The sequence below is a fragment of the Hemiscyllium ocellatum genome, chromosome 24 (assembly GCF_020745735.1).
Source record: "Hemiscyllium ocellatum isolate sHemOce1 chromosome 24, sHemOce1.pat.X.cur, whole genome shotgun sequence".
Taxonomy (NCBI): Eukaryota; Metazoa; Chordata; class Chondrichthyes; order Orectolobiformes; family Hemiscylliidae; genus Hemiscyllium; species Hemiscyllium ocellatum.
In genome coordinates, this window is record NC_083424.1 from 29581871 (window position 1) to 29601121 (window position 19251).

Here is a 19251-nt window from a genome sequence, read left to right on the forward strand (position 1 = left end):
ATTAGCTGCTAGGATACAGGCAATTTTTCATTTCTATGTAGTAGTTTGAGATATTAAGACAACTTTTGCCAACAAAAATAAAACACCAGAAAACTTGAGACAGAGGAAGGATGGGGAGAGTACATCAACATTAATCTGTTTCCTCAATGTCATAAAAGATAGCAACATCATACAGCCTTTTCCCTGGATTATGAAATACATAACTATCAATTACGGTTTCAATGTTTGTTTGAAAGAAACATTTCTTCACAACCCCTTTAGGAGAGCTACAGACAAACTAAGGCTACATATAGCAACATAATAAACTGCTCCACATAAATGACCTAACAGTAATAGCTGGTTCACCAAGGCTGACTCATCGAGATACTATTGGCATTCAGCAGACCTTTCCAAAGCAGTTGCCAAAGCACCCAATATGGATTCTTGCGCACAAATAAATTTCATCCGAGAACACACTGCTATCAGTCATGGATACCGGATTGCTATAATGTGGATCTAAAAAGTTGTCTGGTCAATACAAAGTTTTCACCATATTTTCAGGTTGTGGAAACAAAAAAAGTTTTCATTTTTAAATTGTTAGGTCACATTATAAATGAAGCAATATTTAATACACTAATGCATAGTTTGTTGAAACTGAACAGTTATTGCTGTTATCAAGAGAAGTTACCTGTTAAGTAAGTTAAAACATTGCATTATCTCCTTTCTGACTGCTTGGTTACACTACTGGCATTAAAAGTGAAAAAAGCAACTAGAAAAGACAGAAAAAAAGTACTTGAAAGAATGGACAGACCTGCCGCAGATTAAATATAACAGATGTGATTTGATACATTTAAATCACATTTTGCATGGTTACAAACTAGGAGACCATTTAACTCACTGTGTCTGAGCTGATACGCATTAAAAAAAATTCGGCTAGTCTTATTGCCATGCCTTTCCTAGGAGCCATGCAAATTACACAAAGTTGTGTTCAACTTTCCTTGCTCAATATTCACTTGGACTGCTACCGTTGCAAACACATTTTACAAATGCAGTATTGAACAACTGTTAAAATTAGAACATTAAAATTACATGGCTGTATTTCTATAAGATAAACAAAGGTCTTGTACAAAGACTATAAAGTGTTAATGATATATATATATATTCAATAAGAAATTCAGCTTAGTCATAAAGAGAACATTGGGGTTAGACTTAGACTCATTGGCAGATGCCTTCAACAGTATGGCAACAGCAGGATAGGGCCTGAGCATGCCTAGTACATTGAGAGAAGTATCCAAGAGTACTGAGATGAAGCTTTCACAAATACTGGGGCTATCATAAGAACTAGATTACATCAAATGTTCTGGGACCGGGAAGAAAACTGAAGGCTATGGGACCATTGAGGTTAGCCTTGATGACCAAAGAGCATTGAGATTATGGTTAGAAATTTCTGAACAGCAAGAGAATTCCATGATTTGGTAGTGGGACAGGGCCTGAGGATCCAGAAGACCAGGGACTAGCTTTCAAAGTATTGAAGGACGAGGGCAAGGTTTACCCTCCCCACAATTTAATTTACTCATTCTGCCTCATCTCTGTCTTTAATGCACAAAATTCCTGTATCTAACCACTGGATCTCACAGTACAATTTAAAAAGTTAACAAACCTACCAGAACCCGGTCTCCAATCTTCAATTCACGTTCTCCCTTCTTGACTGAACCAGCTTCTGAAAGGTTTGATACAGATTCACTTGCTGTTTTTAAGAGATTGGTCATGGCTGAAGGGGCTGCAGACTCCGGAGTTGCAACTGATTTACCTAATCCTGCTTTTTGTGCAGTTGTTGTTGATGAAGCAGTTGCAACACTGGCTGACGTGGATGTTGGTGAAGTGGCTCTAGAAACAGATGTTGCATGAGTCTGTGAACCATTGGCTTCACCATCAGTCAGTGGGCTTCGAGATAGTTTTGAAGGTCTTGTAAATATTCCACGTAATGGCTCACACTGGAAATATCGAACGCCAGCAACTGAACCATCATTTTTACCAATTGGTTCATCCAAAACAATTCCTGCCCACTGGCCTGGAGCAAACTGACTCTCACCAAGAAACTGAATGAATCCAGGTTTGCTACCATTTACCCAGATGCGCTCTCCAATTCTAAAGTCATCCACAAATTCTTCTTGTGTCTCTGCATTGGATGTACTTGATTTCTCGCCTGGTGATGTTTTTGCTGTAGCAGTAATAGATATTGATTAAAAAGATATTAAATATTTGAAAACATAACTTCAATATATATTATATACTTCAAACATAATTCACTGGCTGTAAAGTTCTTTAGGACTCGTTACAAACACTGGACATGTTAAGATGCTATGTTTAAACTGTTTTAAGGTGTAAAAAAAAAATGTAGTTTAGAGGGGGGTGGTAATGGCTTCTGACAGAATCTGCCTGGATTCAAACTTGTGTGACTTGTTTAAGTCAAATTGAAATTTATTGAAAGTCAGATGCAAATCCTAGCACCAGAACACAAAGAATAGACATTCATACTGTCAAACCCTTAGAGTGAGACAGACAGATTTAGAGGAAGACAACCCACACAGAAGATATTGAGATGCCAAACAGATTTTAGATTAACTACCAAGTACAATGGTAGTGAGAATGGATTCCTGGTTTGTAGAAAGGTGGCTTGTGAAGAGCTAAAGATCACAAAATCTCTGAAGGTACGTTATTACTGGAAGTCCATTCTAAAGGCAGGACCAAGAGACAAATTGTTTAAAAACACCCTCGAAGATGCACAATGGTGGGCCAGGAAGAAGAGATTCTGTTAAAGTAGGGAGATAGTTGGAACTTTAACCAGAAAACTATATTTCTGCCGACAGTATAGTGTAAACTTGATGCCATGCCTTCAGCTGACTAATTCTGTAGGTTAGTCTATCAGTTGCCGACTAAGCAATGTTTAGTCAGTTTACTTGAAACAGTTTAAGTCTTAAAACATGAACTCTTGTGTGCAATCATCTGATTGGACACAAGAACATACCTCAAAAAATTATTGGGTCTAAATGGATTGTAACAACAGATTTGAGACATGAAATGAAATGCAAGTGTTGAAAAATATTCAAAATGTGAGCTGATACTAAGTGTGGTTTGCAATGCTAATTTCTATGACTGAAGTATTTGCTCACGTGTAACAGATCAAAAATAATCCTTGGTGATCAGAGATTTTCATGTGCAGATGCAACTAGTATTTACTACCAAGTTTGTCTTAATTGCTAAATTTTACCATTCTCTTGACAGCCCATTTATATACTACAGTTCCAAATCAAGATGGTGTGTAACTTGGGGTCGTACAGATGTACAGCATGAAATCAGACCCTTGGGTCCAAATCATCCATGCTGACCAGTTATCCTAAATTAATTTGCCCACTACACCTCCAATTTTGGTGTCATCTACAAAGTTACTAACCATAAGTCCTATATTCATATCCAAATCATTTATATAAATGACAAAAAACAGTGGACCCTGCACCGATCCTTGCGGCACACTGCTGGTCACAGGCCTCCAGTCTGAAAAGTAACTCCTCATCACTATCCTCTGTCTCCTACCTTCGAACCAATTCTGTATCCAAATGGCTTGCTTTCATTGTATTCCATCAGATCTAACTTCGCTAACCAGTCTATCGTGAAGAACCTTAAGCAAACATTTATATTGCAACTTTTCAGATCCAAATATTTCAAAATGTTTCGTATATTACAACGAATGTGCAACACTTGTTATGCAATATTTAACACCAATACTCATATAGATTGGAGCTAAATGTCAGGGCTAAATTGCCTTTTTATCAGTGTCCCTCGTTTAGGCAATAATGTTGGCTCTAACCCTTGAGGTATTCCCTATTCTTTGATTAGACTTATGGATCTATAATATAAACCTGAATCAGCAGACAAAATTTCAGTTTAAATCTCAGCCAAAGGAAGTACAACATACCCACAGGCAACTAAAAAGCATAAAGTTATGTTACAAGCGGGTCTTATAGTATGAATCGAAATGTCTCTTAGGGAGCGAGATGGCTTATGGGTGAGAGGAGCCTTTGGTGAGGCTGAAGCTCCTGGTGAAAGGGGGTACTGAAATAGAGAGCAAAGTTCCTGGTGGGGAGTTGACAAAAAGTGTGATATTGCGTGGGCTATAGGAGTAAAAACACTAGACATCGCTGACCTTGATTCATTTTCTTATCCTGGAGAGGATTAATTATTGCATCCTGGTATTACAATTGAGATCTGCTTACTTAACGCAAACCAAAGACTTAATCTGGTACTCTTGTGTTCTCTATGACTCAGTTCTACATTTGACAACTCTATATCATTATTCAGTGACCCCTTGGAAGCTCTGGATTTTTACATTTGCAAAGTTATTATTTTGCAGTAATCACTAAATCTTAATTGTTTTCCTATCCCTTTGCCATCTTTAGTCAGAATAAGTATTCCCAGCTTCAAAATCAAATATCAAGACATAATTGACATGAAAAATGGCATAGGAAACACACAAAGGAAAATGGGGAAGTGATGCTGCTAGCAGAACCAAATTTGGAAAGTTTTTCCTTCCTCATAACATTTTTCAAAAATGTTACCTTCGCCTTTATTTCAAGTTTTATATTTTTGTTCATAATGACCTTAGCTGCTGAAAAGGCATGCAACTATCAGGAAAAGATAAATTGAAGAATAAGACAAAAGGAAAGGAGATCGAGCTTGTTATAAAACTGAAAGAACTGCAGATGTATACATCAGAAAAAAGATAGAAACTGCTGGAAAAGCTCAGCAGGTCTGGTAGCATCAGTGGACAGAAATCAGAATTTGTGTTTCAGATCAAGTGACCCTTCCTCAGAACTGACAGTAGCTAGGAAACGTCAGTTTATATACAGAAGATAGGGAAGCGGGTGAGGAGTAAATGATTAGATTAGATTACTTACAGTGTGGGGATACGGTCTGATTTTTGTCCACAGATGCTGCCAGACCTGCTGAGCTTTTCCGGCATTTTCTATTTTTGTTTCAAGGTTATTATCAAGGAGAAGAGCACAAAGGCAGAAGACAGAAGTCATTTTGATCTCTTGTACAGAAACATTTTAAGATTTAATGAACAGCGGCCAGCACAAAACAGCAAAGCATTATTTGAAGATAATAATGCTTTATGCAAACATACTGAAACAGCTTACACACATGACCAGAATTTCATAAGCATTATTGAAATTTTAATTTGAAAACATGGTAAGTTTTTAAAGAGGTCCACGTTCAATCTTAAAGATACAATGTTATCGTTAAGTAATCTGTTGTCCAATCTTTCCCACCGCCAATCATTTTTTAAAATTCAATGAGGGCATTGCTGGTGAGGCCAGATTTTATTGCCCATCCTAAAGGGTGGTAAAAAGTCAACCATATTGCCATGGATCTGGAGTCACACACAGCCAGACCCAAGTATGGGTAAGGCAGTTTCCTTCCCTAAAGTACATTAGTGAACCTGATGGGTTTTTCCAACAATCAATGTTGATTTTTGGAACATCAGTCATTATTTGATTCTTCACCGCCAGATTTTTATTGAATTCAAATTCCAACATCTGCCATGGCAGCACTCAAACCCGGGTCCCCAGAGTATTTCCTGGGTTCCTGAATTAATAGTCCAGTGATAATTCCACTAGGCCACTGCTTCCCCCTCAGGTTTTCCCTCACCAAATGTGGTTACATTCAGTGTTTTATCACTGCAGGTCAAAGCTGTTCATTTTCCTTTGTGTTCTGAAAAATGTATATTATGTTTTTCTTTTAACTGAAGTATTCTTTGCCCTTTCTCATCATTCACAAAAGAGAGATTGCATTTGAAGTTAATTTTCAAATTCAAAAATGTTATTTGTGACAGCACAACACCAAGCTACAGAGAGTAACAGTGACATTAAGAGTCTCTCTTTATTAGACGAGTGCCAGTGTTAGAACAACAATTAAAATATGTAAACATATTTTATGAATACACTAAATAGAAAATATTTAATTTGTTCCACCATAGTTTTAGAAAAAACAATATTTTGATAACTCATGGAATAAATTGGATAGTCTTCTGTACTTCATTGTGTGCAATAAGCCCATAAACTAATCAATGCATGCAATCCTACAGCAATAAAAAGGGTTGAACTACCCTTTTTGAAATTTTGATTCATCAAGCTATGAAAGTGTTAATATCAAAATTATATCATACTTCACATTTTTGTATTATAGCACACAATATAAATCAAAAGCATAAAATCAAACAAACCTTCTAAAGATGGTAGTAAGGACTGTGCATTGAATTTCATTACCTGTCTCTGACTCAGAAATTTATTGAGGCATTGCTCCAAGATTTAAGATGAAGCACAATCATGCACAAAGAAATTTAAAATGGTAATCTTTGCCTGCATTTACAATGTACATAAAGTCTAGACAGAAGATTCTAATGACTTACTTGATGGTTGTGAAGGAGCAGCTTGCTTCACTGCAGTACTCCCTGGTTTGGCAATCTTGCTAGGAGCTTTCAGCCCACTAGGTTTTAGCAGACTCATCCTTCCTCTTCGGTTCCTTCAGCCTTTGTCTCAAATAGTTTTTGCTAAACATCAAATCATCTGCACTGCTTTTAAATTCTGTGTATCATTTAAAACCTGAAAGAAATAATATTGTGGATTGAATAATGCATTTTACCTCCCATGAAAGACACATTTGAATTAATTGTTGCAGGAAGCAGTACATAAAACAGCTTCCTCCTGACAAAGCACAATGCTCTCTTCCACATGCCTGAGCTCCTGTGAATGACTCTTCAATGAGGTCCTCCCCTATTATCCTGAGCTTGCATCCCGTCTTTTTTCTGAAGAGACTGAAACACTTGAAAGATGACCATTAATTTTTCCTCAGTGCTGGATTTATTATTAACAAATTCCAATCTCTGAATTTTTTATTGCTATTACTCACTAATTCAGCAAAACAGCTTTAAATATCATAATTTGTATCAGTATGCAATTTATGAATGGATTATTTTAAAAACTAATTAAACCATTCTGTGAATGCAGTCTTTGTCTGTACTGAGCACATGACCCATATCTTGTATTCCCAGTTATACATGACATTGCCATAACCAGACTGACATTTTATCCTATAACACAGAAAGCAGTTACTAGCAATTACACATTTTTAAAACAAAGACTGCAACATATGATTAAACCACGGAGATCATGTATTATTGATGACCACACTCCACAGCAGCCTGTGATTAATGCCGTCTGAAACAGAAAACACTCTTGGTGTGACTTGTTCAAAGAATCAACATATCTTTTGTTCAAGGTTCCTTGCAACACAACGTTCATATGAAATACAGTATCACTTGCAAAATGAAATTAAAATATTCACAAAACATTAATTATCTGAACACATGAGGGAGCTAATAACATTTAGATAGATATAAATTCAGTACACCCCTACAGTGCTTTCAAAATCACTGCATCCACAATCTGAAAAGAAATGCTTAGATTTCAGTTACTAGACACTCACATCACAACCGACACAAGACAGGCAAGCTAAATAGTCAATTTGTCATCAAGCTTCCATCCAAAAACGTCACTTCAATAACATATGCAACTAACATGGATATATCACTTTCTGCTCTTGTTCTTCATCCAACTATCCTATCGAATTTGGAACTTTGGCTCAACTATAAACCTTGGGAGTGAATTAGAGAGAAGACCGTCCTCACAAACAAGTTGATCTTCTGCTCTCCTTCAACTATCCCAATTTAATTGAGTGCCTATAGTCCTTCGTTCTGCACACCCATAACTCATGTAAAGAAACACTGCTCATCCTTTCATAATTATTTTAGCATCCTATAATATCTGCTGTACTCAAAATTTGTTTGCACAAAATCTAAGATCTGAACAGTGAAAACAATAAAATCTTCAGAACTCCATTTCTCTGTATAGAATACTTTGTATAGTTAAACAATGAACTCCAACATGCAGCATATAAATTTAATCTCCAATGCAAACTTCCACCAACCAGTCTGGATTGGTTTGGATGCCATAATTTTACTAAATGTTTTGGAAATCGCAGTCAAGAATGGTTTAGCAATCTGAAGCAAAACAGATGAATTAAACTGATGCTTATGGGCCCCTTACTAAGATATTTGTATCATTGATAGCCACAGGTGAGGTGGCAGAAGTCTAGAGGTTGGCTAATGTGGCGCCACTATTTAAGGAGGTGAACAAAACAGGGAACTATAGACCAGTGAGCCTGACAGCAGTGGTGGGTAAGTTGTTGGGAGGGAACCTTGAGAGACAGCATTTACATGTATCTGGATAGGCAAGGACTGATTAGGGATAGTAAACATGGCTTTGAGGTGGGAAATATAATGTCTCACTTACTTCATTCAGTTTTTTGAGGAAGTAACAAAGGGAATTGACGAGGGCAGAGTGGCGGACATGATCTATATGGAATTCAGTCAGGCATTCGACAACTTTCCTCACTGTAGATTGGTTAGCAAGGTTAGAGCATATGGAATACAGGGAGAACTAGCTCGTTGGATACAGAACTGGCTTGAACGTAGAAGCCAGAGGGTGGTGGTGGAGAGTTGCTTTTCAGGCTGGAGGCCTGTGACCAGTGGTATGCCACAAGGATCGGTGCTGGGTCCACTGTCTTTTTGTCATTTCTATAAATAATTTGGATGTGAACATAGGAGACATAATTAATAAGTTTGCAGATGACACCAAGATTGCAGGTATAGTGGACAGCGAAGTAGGTTACCTCAGAGAACAACACTATCTTGATCAGATGGTCAACGAGCTGGAGTGGCAAATGGAGTTTAATTTAGATAAATGTGAGGTGTTTATTGAACAAAGATCTTGGAGTGCAGGTTCATAGTTCCTTGGAAGGGGAGTCCCAAGTGGACAGGATAGCGAAGGTGGCAAAGTGCAGCTGGTTCTGATATAACACGATAGTTCTGTTCCCATGTGATCTCGCATTATAAGAAAACCATACATTCTTGTTCTCGTGCAATCTTGCATTGTAAGAAAATCTGGTGTACTTTCATTTATTGGTCAATGCATTGAGTATAGGAGTCGCGAAATTATGCTGCAGCTGTAACAAGACATTGCTTAGGCCACTTTTGGAAAATTATGCACAATTCTGGGTCTCCCTCCTATCCAGAAGTCGTTGTGAAACTTTAAAGAGTTCAGAAAAAATTTACAAGGATGTTGCCAGGGTTGGATGGTTTGAGCTATGGCGAGAGGCTGAATAAGCAGAGGCTGTTTTTCCTGGAGCATTGGAGGCTGAGGAGTGACCTGATAGAAGTTTATACAATCATGAGGGGCATGGATAGGATAAATAGACAACATCTTTCCCCTAGGGTGGGGGAATCCAAACCTAGAGGGCAAATATTTAAGATGAGACTGGAAAGATTTGAATGGGACTCAAGCGACAACGTTTTCATGTAGAGGGTGGTACGTGTATGGAATGAGCTGCCACAGGTAGTAGAGGAGGCGAGTATGATTACAACATTTCAAAGGCATCTGGATGGGTATATGAAGAGGAAGGGTTTAGAGGGAGATGGCTAAATGCCAGCAAATGGGACTAGATTTATTTACGATATCTGTAGGTATGGACACGTTGGACCGAAGGGTCTGTTTCTGTGTTGTACACCTCTATGTCTTGATGGCTCTATGTAAGAGATAGTAAGTTTTAAAGGATGCTAAAGACTGGCTGTGTTACCCAAGAAACATTCAAAGATAATTACATTTAAAGTGCAATTGCTGAAAAGTCATACCATTCTGGCAATCAGGTTGCTTGGGTACAGGGTAAATATAACATGATGATAAACAGGCCTTTCAGCTCTCTTATTCATTGAGAAGTAGGTGTTGGTGCAAATAGCAACAAATAGCTCATTATCTGATTGCAGAGTATATTTCAGAAAGGAGAGGGGGAAATCCATGAAATTATAGATCTGTTTGTCTAACATTTACTGTGAAAAGTTATTGAAATCTCTCATTAAAGGAGTGACGGAGTTGTACAGCAATTTGACCTACCCTTTACAAACCCCAAGGGGAACAATGTTTTTTTTTAAAAAAGCAAATATAGGTAGTCATGTCTCGTTTTGTTGAGCAACTTTGGAAACAAATTAGTTTCCCTAGGCACGTCTCTGTTTGAAAATAGCTACGTACTTTGGAACACTAAGAATTCTTTTGGCGCATAGTCTTAGGAGATGAATGCCAGAACTAAGATTAACAGTTCTTAATATCAAGGCAGCATTTGAAGAAATGTGATAACAAAAGAGGGAGCAATGGCAGGGGGTCAAAGGTTAACCTGCCCATGGTTACAGTCCCATCTGACACGGACAAATGAACGTAATGTAAGAGACAATCTTTACAACTTCATATTAAGCTCAAGAAGGCTCCTCCAGAACAACCAACCTCAGCTCCATTTCTAAGATTTCACTATCATTGGAAGACCACAATAAGACTGTGCATTGACATCTACTAAAAAGGGACATGGAGCAAACAACTCATTTAGATGGAGTGTATGCAGTTAGTATACCTTTGCTGATGGTTGTGAATCTATATTAATAGTAAAAGAGGGAGAAGGATACAGTGGAGTGAAAAGGAACAAGCAGGGTAAACTGCTCACTGAAGCAATAGCTGTAACAGAGACACTAAATGAACACAGTCAGTTCTGTTGTAACCCATGTTTCTTCAACACAAATTGGCTTTAACTCGACTGAAGAATTTGTAGAATGTGAACTTTCCTTACCTGTATAGGCTATAAAGCCATTCTGGCCCCATTAGTTTAAGTGGCACAGTTATTGTGCGATTTTCTTATGATGAGAGATCGCACGAGAACAGAGCTACTGCATTATATCAGAACCAGCTGCAGTTATCTTCTAATTTCGTTTAAAAAAAAGCAGTGACAGTGGCCCAGTTGAAAATGTGGGTGTTGAGCAACGAAGCACTATAGTCATAGATAAAGAAGAGATGCTCCAGGCAGAGAAGTTGTCAGGCCTGGACGCATCCAAGATTGCTGAGAAAGATAAAAGAGCAAATCGTAGAGCCGTTGACAGAAATTTTCCAGGCCTCTCTTAACAAAGGGTTAGTCCTGTGGCACTGCAGGAATACAAATATGATGCAGTTGCTTCAGGGATACAGGATAATCCAGGAGACTATAGGGACATGTAGGGCCACAATGTCGGGATTCTATTGTACAAACTGTTAGCTTCATGTCAATAATAGGGCAACTGATAGAGACCATAATAGTCGATAAGATAAATGCACATTTTGAGAAAAATAAGTTAATACTAGACAGTCAACATGGTTTTGTGAAAGGCAAGTCATGCCCAACAAACTTAATTAAATTTGTTGATGAGGTGACACAGGCAGTGGATGAGGATAGTGCTATGGATGTTGTATATTTGGATTTTCAGAAAACATTTAAAATGTGCCACATGGCAAGTTGGTTATCAAATTAGTAATGTTTGGGATTGATGGGTCCTTTGCAGCATGGATTAGAGATAGACCTAAAAGGTAGGAAACAGTGGGTTGATATGGAGAAGCATTTCTCAGACTGGAGATGAGTTGAAAGTAGCATTCCTGAGAAATTGGAGTTGGGACCCTTGCTTTTTCTGAGTTACATAAGCGATTTAGAGATGGGTGTTGAGGGCATAAATATCTAAATTCGCAAATGATAATAAGTGAGGGAGGATTGTGAGGATGATGCTTAACGACTTTAGAGAGACATTGACAAATTGGCCAAACAGGCAGTCACCTCGAACATGAATTTCAACGTAGAGAAACAAGAGGTAATGCAGTTTGAAAGAAGCAGCACAAAAAGATAATATAAACTAAATGGTACAACTCTGAGGGGACTCAAGGAGCAGAGAAACCTTGGGATTCAAATGCATAATTCTTGAAAGATGGCCTGGGAAGTAGAAACAGTTGTTAAGAAGCCTCATAGACTCCTTGGGCCTATAAAATAGGCAGAGTGTAAAGCAAGTTGGGAGTGATCCTACACCACTACAAATCATTGGTCAAACCACATTTGGAGTACTATTCAGTTCTGGGCATCTTACTTAAGGAAGGTTGTTATCGCCCGAGACAAAGTACAATGGTTATTTAGTAGAATGATACCAGGAATGAAGGATTTCCGTCACAAAGGAAGATTAGAGAAATTGGACTTATCCCCCTTGCAGCAGAGAAGGTTAAGAGGTAACCTTACAGATGTGTTTGAAATTATGAACAATTTTGACAGGATTAAAGGAGGATATTCTGTTCCCACTAGTTGTCACATCAATAATTAGGGGTTGCAAGTTAGTCAGCATGAGAGCTAAGAGATGAGGATGAAACTTCTTTACTCAGTTGCTAGAATTTGGAGTGCAAGCCTGGAGAATGGTGGAGACAGATTCGATAGGAGGTATCAAGAGTGAGCTGAATATATATTTGAAAGTTTGTAATTAGAGGGCTACGAAGATAGGATGGAGAATATGACGAGCTGGTTGGTTCTTTCTGGACAAAGTACAGACACGATGGGCTGAATGGCTGACTCCTGCACGTTAAATTCAATGATTCTATGGTTAATTAAGACATGAAACTGCCAATTATTGGTTTGTCACTTTTGGCATTGGTAACTATTGCCAAGCTACAGCAGCCATTTGACAGGACGTGAATATCTTGCAGCTCACAGGAAGCATCACCAATTCCTTCTTTCAACAGATACGGATCCCAGGTAGAAAGTTCAGGACCTTCATGTCACGCTTGCAAGTGTCAACATGCAGCCTTGAACATTCCATTGGATTTTGCAACAGAGTTTTCATGTGAGCAGTAAGGTCAGCATCCTCTTGATCAGAACACTGTGTTTTTGTCTCCATTTTCAATCTTGTTAAATTGTAGAAGTTGTAGTCTGACCTTGTATGCAAGTGGACTACTTCAACATCTGCATCAAGCCTGACCTGCAAGAGTCATTTACTTGTCATTTCCCCATCTGCTCCCCAGGACCATGCAAATTCAAATTTTCTCTTAGGATAATGACAATCCAACTCTCTTGACAACAAATCCATCTGTTCTATTATATTCTCAGGTCATCCACTCCAGATGCTAATCAGTTAGAAGAAAATGTTTATTTTCTCATTATCGCTGTTGCTTCACCTGCCAACATTAAATTGGTATCCTCAGATTATTGACCCTTTCACCGATGAGAAGTTTTACATTATCTGGTCTGTTCAGATGCCTCAATTTTGCAGACTTCTCTTGAATCACCTCTCAACCATCTCTTTGGTAAGTAGAACAGCCTTTAATTTTGCATCAATGATAGCATGACCAAGCAGGTCTCAAGTCAGGCTTGAGGATCCTGGGATTGTATTCATTGGAGTTTAGAAGATTAAAGGGAGATTTAATAGAAATTTACAAGATAATACATGGCTTGGAAAGGGTGGATGCTAAGAAACTGTTTCCGTTAGGCGAGGAGACTAGGACCCGTGGACACAGCCTTAGAGTTAGAGGGGTTCAATTCAGAACAGAAATGCAGAGACATTTCTTCAGCCAGAGAGCGGTGGGCCTGTGGAATTCATTGCCACAGAGTGCCGTGGAGGCCAGGACGCTAAACGTCTTCAAGGCAGAGATTGATAAATTCTTGATGTCACAAGGAATTAAGGGCTACGGGGAGAATGCGGGTAAGTGGAGTTGAAATGCCCATCAGCCATGATTGAATGGCGGAATGGACTCGATGGGCCGAATGGCCTTCCTTCCACTCCTATGTCTTATTAGTCTTATGGTCTTGTTGTGATTCAAAATTTTACCCAATGACTCTTCATTATGTCTATTCACCAAAAATTGCTCAATTTTCAGCTCCATTTGCAACTTGTCTGATCATCAGACATACAGAATTACCTAGGTGAAAGTGAGGACTGCAGATGCTAGACATTAGAATCGAGAGTGCGATGCTAGAAAAGCACAGCAGGTTGCCCGAAATGTCAATTCTCCTGCTCCTCGGATGCTGACCTGCTGTGCTCTTCTAGCACCACACTCTCAACACATAATTACCTGTCAAGCTGTTATGCTTAGATTGCCAAGTGGAAAGCAATGCAAACACTATATGAAATCCATGTAATGAACGTTCCAAAAATGGAAAAATCCAATCTTGAAAATGAACTAATTGGCTAAAAGCTGAATTTTGCCAGCAGCAGAACAAAACGGATGTAAGAGCAAGTCAGATGTAAAACACTGACAATGGCTCACCCCCTGAATTCTCAAAGCCTCTCCAATGCATATTATGCTCATTGTTGTTTGCGATGAATGCCTATTAGTAATCTCAATAGGTATAACTGCAACAACACAAACTCTACACCATTCAAACGCAAAGCATTTTACTTGATTGATCAATACCCCACATCTATTACGTATATCTTTTAAAACTGGCAAATAGTGATGGTAATATGCCCAATGTACCATAGCAACCGACCAAACATGAACAGGACCACCTAGCTTCTTTGTTCTATTAACAAAGAAGACATAGGCAACGACATCACACAAAACATCAGCAAGTCATATACCTTCCAAATTTGGGGATTTTCCTTCAATATCCAAAAATGTGCAGGTTAGTGAATTGGCCGTGTTAAATTGCCCGTAGTGTTAGGTGAAGGGGTAAATGTAGGGGAACGGGTCTGGGTGGGTTGCTCTTCGGAGGGTCGGTGTAGACTTGTTGGGCTGAATGGCCTGCTTCCACACTGAAGTAACCTAATCTAAATCGGTACACAAAATCTTGGCATTCCCTTTTGAGATGCTGCTGCTATAAAGCACATTAGATCATTCCACTGAACTTTCAATTCAAAGTTGTTGTCACTAACACCATTCTGGAAGTACCATCTTACATGAGCATTTCAACTCAAAAAACAGCTCACCATTGCTTTCTCACAGCAACTAACGGTGTGCAATACATTTTAAAAGCATCATCGAGACCGCAACTACAAACTTTCAAAATGTTGGCAGTACATTGATTCTAAACAGGATTGAGAAAAAACAGTTCTCTCTGGCTGTATTTAAAAATAAATCCTTACAATTTTACTAGGAAGAATCTCCAAACTTCATCAGGGAAAAAAAATCTATGACACAGCAATTTCAGATCTTTTCACCAAACATGCCAAACGACAACTGCTGTGGAAACCTAGAACATTTAACATTAATACAAAGTGCAAAATGCCTTTGGTAGTTTTCAAATTTCATAAGTTCTAGTCACAAAATACAATCGCAATAATCCCATTTCAATTCAAAATTTGACAAAGTAATGAGAGAAATAGCATCTTGCAGCTTGCAAAGGATCCTAGGAATTGTTGAGACAGCATCTTATACATCAGTCTCCTGTTTCTTAATCACACTTCTAAAATTACACGTGCCTGTAAACTTGGAGGAGGAAGTACGTATTCAGCAAAATTTTGTTTATGATGTGCTCCCAGTAAAATTATGATGTGCTCCCAGTCTGTTCTTTGACAAATCTTAAAGAAAATGCTCAGCTCTTCGCCAACACTATTCTTGTAAAATAATCACACTAAAATTATGATCTTGCTATATTTTTGGAAGTTAGCCAAAATGCAACCCCAACACCTGCTACTATCATTTGTTCTTACACTACCTTCAACCAAATATCAGAAAATATTTCCTTAAGGCACTGCACCATTGTACTAAGAACTGATGTCCGCGGTGACTGTTTTTTTTTGTATATAATGAGAAAAGACTGAAATGGAAATTACAGGCCAAAATATTAAAACAGTGTCACAAAGTCTCAGTAATGTTTAGATGACAACCAAAGTTCACCAAACAACGTATTTAATGAAAGCACACACCCAAAGGCTGTGGTTGCTGCCACTGTCAATGGAATGTGCACACACCTTTAAAATTGCATATGGGAGGGACACTTTTAACATTCTTATTTCAAAAGTCAAAAATTGCTTTGGATTGGAAAATGTAAAAAGAAACTCCATTGTTAAACGACGAGGGAAGGCGGGGATAAACACAAAACTTCAGGCCTGTCAATTTGATATTCATTCTGGAATAGCAGAATGTACAATCAAGGATGCAATGAATGAGTATGAGACACTGATTATTTGAGTCTGCATGAGGTAATTAAACAGTGAGTCAGCATCAACTTGTGAAGGGTAGGCCACAAAAGGGTGTTGTCTTCAAAAACCTTAATAAGTCAGGTGTCTTAAAAATAAGGGGATAAAACAGATTCTTTCCCTTTTTGAAATATATTCTCTTGAATATTGATGTCACATATCAAAGTTCTTTATAGTTGAAGTATGGGCATGGTAAAGTGCTTGGAGAAAGTAAGGACTGCAGATGCTGGAGATCAGAGCTGAAAAATGTGTTGCTGGAAAAGCGCAGCAGGTCAGGTAGCATCCAAGGAGCAGGAGAATCAATGTTTCAGGCATAAGTCCTTCTTCAGGAATGAGGAAGGTGTGCCAAGCAGGCTAAGATAAAAGGTAGGGAGGAGGGACTTGGGGGAGGGGGAAATGCAATAGGTGGAAGGAGGTTAAGTCGAGGGAGATAGGCTGGAGAGGGGATGGGGGCGGAGAGGTCGGGAAGATGATTGCAGGGCAAGAAGGCGGGGCTGAGTCCGAGGGTTGGGACTGATATAAGGTGGGGGAGGGGAAATGAAGAAGCTGGAGAAATCTGCATTCATCCCTTGTGGTTGTAGGGTTCCTAGGCAGAAGATGAGGCACTCTTCCTCCAGGCATCGTGTTGCCATGGTCTGGCGATGGAGGCGGCCAAGGACCTGCATGTCCTTGGTGGAGTGGGAGGGGGAGTTAAAGTGTAGCCATGGAGTAGCCATGGGCACCCGCATGGGCCCAAGTTATGCTTGCCTCTTGTGGAACAGTCCATCTTCTGCAGCTACACTGGCACCACCCCCACCTTTTCTCTCAGCTACATCGATGACTGTATTGGCACTACCTCATGCTCCCACGAGGAAGTTGAACAGTTCATCCACTTTACTAACACCTTCCACCCTGACCTCAAATTTACCTGGACTGTCTCAGACTCCTCCCTCCCCTTCCTAGACCTCTCATTTCTATCCTGGGCGACCGACTCAACACGGATATTTACTATAAACTGACTGACACCCACAGGCACCTAGATTACACCTCCTCCCACCCTGCGCCCTGTAAAAACGCCATCCCATATCCCCAATTCCTTCGCCTTCACTGCATCTGCTCCCAGGAGGGTCAATTCCAATACCGAACCACCTAGATGGCCTCCTTCCTCAAAGACTGCAATTTCCTCTCAGACGTGGTTGACGATGCTCTCCACTGCATTTCCTCTACTTCCCGCTCCTCTGCCCTTGAACCTCGCCCCTCCAAAAGCCACCAGGACAGAACCCCACTGGTCCTCACCTACCATCCCACCAACCTCCAGATACATCGTATTATCCTTCGTCATTTCCGCCACCTCCAAACAGACCCCACCACCAAGGATATGTTTCCCTCCCCTCCCCTATCAGTGTTCCGGAAAGACCACTCCCTCCACGACTCCCTTGTCAGGTCCACACCCCCCACCAACCCAACTTCCACTTCCGGCACCTTCCCCTGCAACCACAAGAAATGCAAAACTTGTGGCCACACCTCCCCCCTCACTTCCCTCCAAGGCCCCAAGGGATCCTTCCATATCCGTCACAAATTCACCTGCACCTCCACACACATCATTTGCTGTATCTGCGGCACCCAATGTGGCCTCCTCTATATTGGGGAGACAGGCTGCCTACTTGCTGAACGTTTCAGAGAACACCTCTGGGACACCTGCACCAACCAACCCAACAGCCCCGTGGCTGAACACTTTCACTCCCCCTCCCACTCCGCCAAGGTCATGCAGATCCTTGGCCGCCTCCATCGCCAGACCATGACAACACGACGCCTGGAGGAAGAGCTCACCTTCCACTTAGGAACCCTCCAACCACAAGGGAGGAATGCAGATTTCTCCAGCTTCCTCATTTCCCCTCCCCCACCTTATATCAGTCCCAACCCTCGGACTCAGCACCGCCTTCTTAACTTGCAGTCTTCTTCCCGGCCTCTCTGCCCCCACCCCCTCTCCGGCCTATACCCTCACCTTAACCTCATTCCCAATGCCCCTCCCGCAAGTCCATCCTCCCTACCTTTTATCTTAGCCTGCTTGGCACACCTTCCTCATTCCTGAAGAAGGGCTTATGCCCGAAATGTCAATTCCCCTGCTCCTTGGATGCTGCCTGACCATGGTAAACTGCTCCAAAAGAAAATATTTTCTGCGTGTACCTTTACATAACACCTACTAACAATAGTATCAAAAGTTGTTACAACTCCCATAACAACCATTTTACCGTCTCTCTAGACTACCAGTTTGGTAAAAACAATGACTGCAGATGCTGGAAACCAGATTCTGGATCAGTGGTGCTGGAAGAGCACAGCAGTTCAGGCAGCATCCAACGAGCAGCGAAATCGACGTTTTGGGCAAAAGCCCTTCATCAGGAATAAATCAGCCCTTCACCAGTTTGGTGTTCAGCTAGTAATAATTTCTCCCAGATTTGCAATAACTAGGTTGGAGCAAACAAACTAATTTGATAAAAAAATTTTGCTGGAGTTCTTTGCACAAGAAACACACTATTCACTATTTTGAGTATGATTCAAAACCATTTCCCAGAGTTGAACCTACACTGTTTCAACTCACTATATCCCCAGCATGTAAAAAAATCACTGCAGAACTCAAAACACAGCTTCTACAAACAACGTAGAAAACCAAGTCTTGCACTATATGTGATACAAGTCAGAACAGACCTACTCAAGGTACACTGACGTAAACTATTCATATGTTAACAAAAGGTCTTTCTGAATCATGTTGCTGGAGTTCAAAGCACAACATGGTTTGGTACACTCACTGAGATGTAAACAGAGACAACATTAAATATCACATCCCATTGTAAAAGGAGTCTATTATGGACTTACCTCAGCTCACACATTAGGGATATTTAGACAAAACCATTCAAATAGTTTTCTACTGGAGATGGATGAACTACTTGCTGCGTGTAAGAGCATTTTAAAGGAAGGCAAGAATCCCTTATTGCATGGTCCATATCATCCTATAAGTCTGCTAAATGTTGACTTTAAATTATTGTCAAAGCGACTGATCCAACATTTGGAAACCGTCCTTCCATTTATCATATCCTTGAATCAAACTGGATTTATTTACAATAGACACTCCTTTTTTAATCTTTGGCAGATATTTAATG

General features: G+C 39.8%; 1 protein-coding gene across 2 annotated transcripts in view; it reads right to left on the reverse strand.

Moving 5' to 3' along the window:
- clip1a (CAP-GLY domain containing linker protein 1a) overlaps positions 1–19251 on the reverse strand; it is a 166490-nt gene that overhangs the window by 124284 nt on the left and 22955 nt on the right. For both annotated transcript variants that reach the window (XM_060843645.1, XM_060843647.1), the window contains exons 2-3: positions 6449–6641; positions 1644–2200 (exon numbers count right to left, since the gene is read on the reverse strand). In XM_060843645.1, the coding sequence (XP_060699628.1) occupies positions 1644–2200; positions 6449–6545 (654 nt within the window). In that variant the 5' untranslated portion in view covers positions 6546–6641. The remainder of the gene's footprint in view (positions 1–1643; positions 2201–6448; positions 6642–19251) is intronic.